The sequence below is a fragment of the Manihot esculenta genome, chromosome 10, assembly GCF_001659605.2.
Source record: "Manihot esculenta cultivar AM560-2 chromosome 10, M.esculenta_v8, whole genome shotgun sequence".
In the NCBI taxonomy this organism is placed as follows: Eukaryota; Viridiplantae; Streptophyta; class Magnoliopsida; order Malpighiales; family Euphorbiaceae; genus Manihot; species Manihot esculenta.
The window spans coordinates 4,042,790-4,049,305 of record NC_035170.2 but is presented as its reverse complement, the minus strand read 5'-3'; the positions used below and the strand labels follow the sequence as shown (position 1 = coordinate 4,049,305).

Below are 6,516 nucleotides of genomic sequence, written 5' to 3'. Positions count from 1 at the left end.
ACTTGTGCAACGTCACAAGAGGAACGTGAGGAATTTAACCAAAGCAAAGAATTAGCTAACTCCTGTGTTTAATAAAGCCCCATTGATGGCTTGACAATTAGTTCAAAGTTCAATAACTTCCTAGTAGCATACCTGCTCTGGTCCACTAGCACAATAATCAGCATGTAAGGCTAAAGCCGCTTTGAGAAGCTCGAGTAACTCCACAGAACATAACAAAAAATTATTTTGCCAAAATGACCCTTAAAATATATAAAGTGCCACCATAAGTATAACAGTACAAAACTTGCTCAAGTGAAACTTTTGATGAAGTGCTGCTAACATCCAGAATTAGCAAATTAAGGAACTGGTAGAGAAGTCGTGAGAAGACCCATGGTATGTACAAGACACATCAATCATCCAGTGTTGCAAGTCACTGGTCTTAAATCAAGCTACCATCCATACCATAATCACAGATTTGCTGAGAACTACAAAGAAAACAGCAACTTGCTATTCCTATATCCAGCTGTAATTACCAGAATTATTCTGCCTTCTGGTTCCTTGTTCACTAAGTAGTCCAGGATCTAGCTTAATGAAATGTAGATTAATCTAGTCAAAATCTTTTCCTCTTCACTCGTGACATATCATCAAAACTATCGTCATACATAACCTGTCCTCCATGCCGGTAATTTCCCTCTTGCTCTTCAATGCTTCTTGGTCTTCTAGGTGCATTTCCTTGACGGTTCTTGATCCGCCTGTCAAAATCCCTTTCCCTCAAATTAGCTCGCTCATGGAAGTCCTGGTCATTTTCAGGGAAGAACCTAAAGGACCTAGGCCCATCCCCTGTATTGAGAGGAAAATTTTCACCATCAGCACCACTAAAAGGAGGCCTAAATGAACGAACAGGTGCTCGTCTCTCACCAAACCTTCTCTCTTCACCATTTCCATCGCCACCAAGCTCATGAAACCGGCCAGGATGCATGGGTCCCTCATAAAACTCATCATTCTCTGCCCTTTCTCTATGATCACCGGCACCAAATCTCCTGTTTCTAAGAAAAATCCGGCCAGTTGGGCTCCTATTAGATATGATAGATCTTGGATGACCATGACCCCTGCCGGGATCCATATCCCTCAAATCATTAGGACGGGACAAATACGGTGGGGAACCACGCCTCCTAGACACTCTCTCTGCAGGAAAACCTGGGTTATCAGGTGACCTTATCCTCTCCATCCGGTAAATTGGTGATCTTCGGTGGGGCAATTCTGGGGGGCCACCAAATCCATCTGGAGATCTTCTCCTAGATGATGACCATGGACCAGGAGATCGAGATCTAATTGGAGATTTTGAACGCATTTGAGGAAGGCCCCTTCTCTGAACAGAAGAAAAGTTCCTAGGCCCTTGTACAAAGCGACCATCTAATCCCTCGTAGGGAGGTTGGGGACGCGTATATGCATGTCCTTCACCGTCATCAGGAAATCCCCTCATAATATTCTCAGCATGCCTTACTCCAACAACTTTAGAATTGTCTTCATCAATGCTTCTTGGAACTCTTCGAACCATCTGAAATCCATGTGAGGCAGGTCCATCTCTCGCCCCAGGAGAGCGCCTCCTTGAAGATAGATTTCGGAAAATCGATGTCTCATCTTCCAGTATCTTTCTCCCTCCTCGAACAGAACCAACAAATGCACCATCTGGTCCAATATCATAATTCAAGAATTCAGAATTTGACCCAGCAACTGCAGAAGCATATTTATGTCTTGGAATGCAATCACGTTCAGAATCTCTATCACTGCACACAGCGTCAATCCTACTAGCAAGCCTCCCTCTAGCATGGACATAATTCCATCTAGAGCTTCTGGATGACTGATCTTGAAACCTTTCTCTTGAGAACCTGCGTGAACCCTCATAAGGATCATCCCTGAATAAGTGTCAATGAATAAGATCAGATAACACTAAACATAAGCCTTAAACAAAGTAAAACAGAATGACAACTAAAGATAACAATAATCACCTCCCTCGAGGATGTAGTTTCTCTCCCTCCAAGGGTACATCAGGTAATCTCTCTCTTCCAGGATGCAGTGACAATGGCTTGCCTGATACATATCTAGTCTTACCAGAAGAAGACATGTTAGAAGCTACAGACAGGTTTATAATCCTACTCTGATTAACTCCACTGTTGGCATCTTTAGTTGCATCAACATTTATAGATGTTTCCACCTCGGATAATGCTGAATCATCTCTTTCAACATCATTTGTCTTCACATTCTCATCTGTACCTTGAACAATAGACAATGGAGTTACTTGGCGTCCAACAATAGCTTGATCAGGTGATTGTTCGGTTTCAAGACTCTTCACGACCTCTTTTTCTGCTGACAAGTCAAGTGGTTTTCTTTGAACGGTCTCGACTACCTTCCTTTTATCAGCTCCAGTGGCCGAGATTTCAACTGCTGATGCATCATCCATGGGTTTTGAATCAAGGATCGTGTCAATACATTCTTCAACATTATCTTTATTCATTTCAACAGGCTCTTCTGCAGTAGTTTCTGTTCCCTCAACATAGGATGAAGTAGGATGAACATCTGGATGCAGCTTTGCAGAATGGACCTTTTTGCTGTCAGAATCATCATGATTAATGCCTTCTCTTTTCTCACATATATGACGCTCTACTACACCAAGCAGTTGTGGTTCCCTGACCTCACCATCTTCATAGTCATCCTGTCCTCGACCGTCTTCTTCTATATCCATGGGCACAGAATTACCATCAGATTCGTATTCAGTCCCATATGAGTCTTCTTCTAGCATATCACCTGACAAATTAATCTTTTCCTCATCACTTACAGTACTCTCACCATTTTGGTGTGGATCAGAGGGAAGTCCATCCACAACTTTCAGTTTGCACTGGTCAAAATCATTTATATTTTCCTTCTCAGCAACTGCAGCATCCACTGCACCAGAACCATTAATGTTATCACCACTGTGGCTCACAGGAAGAGAAACCATTTCTGGAGTAAGCTGTCCAGCACTTTCACATGATTGGTGTGATGTGGCATCTATGGTATTTGGTTTTTCTGAATTACCTTCATCAAATGATTCAGATTTCATAGATTTAGCATCAACTTGTAGCACAGTGCTAAAATTTAATGCTTCGTGGGCTTCCTGAGCAAACTTCTCAACTAATTCACTCTTCACTGGCACTGCTCTAGAATCTAATGGTACTGTCAGATTGGCTTCAGTTCTGCTAGAATCACGTTTGAGGTTATCGTCAAATGGTTCAGATTTTATTGTTCTAGAGTTAACTGTGTTGCCTGCTGACAAAAATCCTCTGGGGAGGCTAATATTGATACCAGTCTGGGAGTCTCCGTTAGTAGATGAAATAGAAGGTTCCTGATTGTTAAAAGAAAGAAAAGATGGACTAAGGCGCAAATGAAGAGAATCCTCAGAATTATACTGTTGGCCAGATTGTGAAGATATTCTAGAAAAATTAGACCTTAAATCACTCTCAACAATTTCCTTTTCAGTAGCAACACCTGTTCCCACTGTTCCTGTTAATATCAAGGGCTCTATATGATGTTTGACACCAACTGTCTGCAACCCATCAGCTGTTACTTCACCTACTTCACCACTCACAGAATCTTCCCAAGTATCCATTGTAGTATTCAAATCCCAATTTGATCTGTCAGCACAGACATTAGCACTCACAGTATTTGGCTGCACATCATCCATTTTATAATGGGTACTTCTTTCATCATTGCTTAAAGACAAATTCAATGAAACAGGTTCTACATTGCCATGATTACAACTATTCCCATCATGACTTCGATCCTCCAAAGCACACAGAGGACCATCTTTCAAATCTAATGCCAATTCAGGATTCCCAGAAAAGGTGGGTTTATCTTTGCACTTTCCTTCTGCTATTTGCTGGTCACATTTGACTTTATCAACAAAAAGTGCAGGGGCTTTATTTGTTGCTAAATTCAACTCAGTTTCGCCAGATTTTACAAGGATACTTGCAGATTTTTCTGATGCCACAAGCTTCTCCGCATTGTCAAGCTTGTCCAAAGATTCTGATTGAATTGTGTGGAGTGGTTCTTCAATTTTAACTCTAGAGTGGTTTATAGTATTGGTCTGCACAATGCTTTCAGGAACCATCTTGTTATCCTCAGGCAACAAATTCTTGTTTTCACCAGATAAGCAAGAACTTTGTGCAACACTAGCACTTGAAATGGCTGGCTCCTGAGACAATCTACCATGTTCTTTCTGTAGAGAATCATTTTCCAGAACTGGTAAAGACTGAACTTCAGGTGCAGGTGAAGGAGGAAGAATGAACCTCCTTTTCTTCATAGGAACACCACCAAGGGGTTTAACTTTAGTCTGCCAATAGAAGATTATTAAACTGATGTTCAAGGACGCAATAAAAGTGAATTAACAGAGACTACAATTACATCAATGGAAAGAAATCAATTTTCAAACTCAAAAACCACAATTACATTAACAGCTGAAAGAAATTTATTATTTAAGAACAATAATAAAAATTTGAAGAAATAATCATACACACAAAGGAAAATGGAACATTTACAGGAAGTACCCGGAAAAAAAAAATGAAAGCAGGCAACAAAACAAACTTTTTGCAGGAAAAAAAAACCAACTTAGTAGCCCATTTTACCAAAATGTCAGAAAATTTGCTGCAAAATCATGCCAATTTTTTGATGATTTTACCAGGATGTTAGCTGATTTCTCTGCCACAAGCTTCTCGTCATCATTGTCAAGCTTCTCGTCATCATTGTCAAGCTTACCCAAAGAATCAGACTGAGCCATGCTAGGTTCTGCAATTCTATATATTGAGTGGTTAATACTATTTTTTGGCAAATTATCATTCAAAGGTTTCTTATTTTCCTCGGGTACAAAATTCTTGTTCAAATCAGATGAGACTGAAGAATTCCCTGGGATACTAGCATCTACAAGTTCAGAATCCCGAGATGGGCTGATGCGTACTTTCTCTAAAGAATCATTTTCTACAGGTAGTGAAGATTGCTCTTCAGGGGTAGGTGAAAGAGGCCAAATGAACCTCCTTTTCTTCACAGGAACACCTGCAATATTAAGACTAGACTGCCCAACAAGAGATTTAACAGCAGTCTGCCAATAGAAGATCAATCAGTCAATGTGCACATTGCAGAAAGCAAACAATTTGAATATTTTTCTAATCTTATGGGTAACTCGGAAAGAAAATAAACACCTCCTCGTTTCCTGATACAGGCATTCCTTCAGATTCTGCCACTGTATACACTTCTTGAAGTCTTACCAGACAAATGAATCAAAATATATTCCTCTAAAATATATCTGAAGTGGCTTCTCAACCCCACCTGGATAATGCTAATTCAAAACCAGGTTTAAAACTGAGCTCAGTTAGGCAATTTCTGACAGTCTTTCAGTAACGATCGACCTGCAGGCAACCGAAGGAAGGAAAGGAAATAGATCTGTTGTCTTCTCAGTCCAGTCAAGATGAAAATTGCAAGTTAAACAAGCAAAATACAAGCATACAAAGAAAGGGAAAGTTTCAGTTTACTATCAGATATTTACAGTATCCAGTAACAATTTCTCAATCTAATTCTAAACCATCAAGCGATGGGACTGGAGAGACAAGGAACAAGTCCAATATGGATCTAAAAACACCAAAAATTAACGGCCGAAAAACAAAGCTGGCAGTGAATCAAAACAAAACCAATCATCTACGACACAATACAACTAAAAAAGAAAATCCATCAAAGATCTTCCTCGGTCTCGAAACCTAGAAATCAGAATTTAAATCCAGAACCAAACAGAATCCAATAATCTAAAAGAACCAAAAGATTTGAAGTAATTAACCAAAATAACAGAAAATAAATTTTTCTTGAAGCTCCTTTTTCAGGGAAGAAACTCTGATCATCTGATTATATTCGATTACAAACAACCCCAAAAAACTAATTAAAAATAAAAAATTAGAGAAAAAATAAAGAAATTCCAGAAGCAACAAAAACGCGTTGACCAAAATGCGAAATCAAATAGGAACAAAGACAACCAAAATCAGGACACAGAAGGAGATTACCTGATCAGAGAGGAACCTATTTTAGAGACCGAGAGAAAGAGAGAAGGGAGAGAAAAGAGACTGAAACCTCAAGAACAAATGCAAAGAAAAATAGAGAGAGAAAGAGGAGATTGATGTTAAACTGAGAAGATTGATCGGGTTAGGGTTCTCAAATAATCGATATTTTTCTCTTTTTTTCTTTTTTAAAAAAATTAATTTTACTTTTTTGTCCTGTCGTGAGTTTCTTCTCTTCCTCTCACGCTTATAGCTAGTGAGGACCACGCTGTCGTTTTAGCAGACACGTGTGAATCTTATTTGGAATCTCCAAAACGCTTATCTACTATTTTTTTTAAAGAAATATCTATAATCTATTATCCATTATTCTATCTATTATAAATATCAATGTGTGAAGGACGAAATATTCTAAATTTATTTAAGTATTTTTTTAATTTTATTAATGACATTTTTTTATTTTTAT

The 6,516-nt window shown here is 39.0% G+C and overlaps 1 protein-coding gene across 2 annotated transcripts; it reads right to left on the bottom strand.

The window, feature by feature from the left end:
- Positions 1–205: 205 nt before the first annotated feature.
- LOC110624890 lies at positions 206–6,247 on the bottom strand. 2 transcript variants are annotated; one of them, XM_021770313.2, is made up of 5 exons: positions 6,060–6,247; positions 5,211–5,451; positions 4,694–5,110; positions 1,989–4,348; positions 206–1,895 (listed from the first exon to the last, which is right to left on the bottom strand). In XM_021770313.2, the coding sequence occupies exons 2-5, from the start codon at positions 5,232–5,234 to the stop codon at positions 590–592; spliced, it is 4,107 nt and encodes a 1,368-aa protein (XP_021626005.1). In that variant the 5' UTR covers positions 5,235–5,451; positions 6,060–6,247; the 3' UTR covers positions 206–589. The 2 variants fall into 2 exon arrangements, with proteins under 2 accessions (XP_021626005.1, XP_021626004.1); XM_021770312.2 differs by having other exon boundaries at positions 5,211–5,417.
- Between the last annotated feature and the right edge of the window lie 269 nt (positions 6,248–6,516).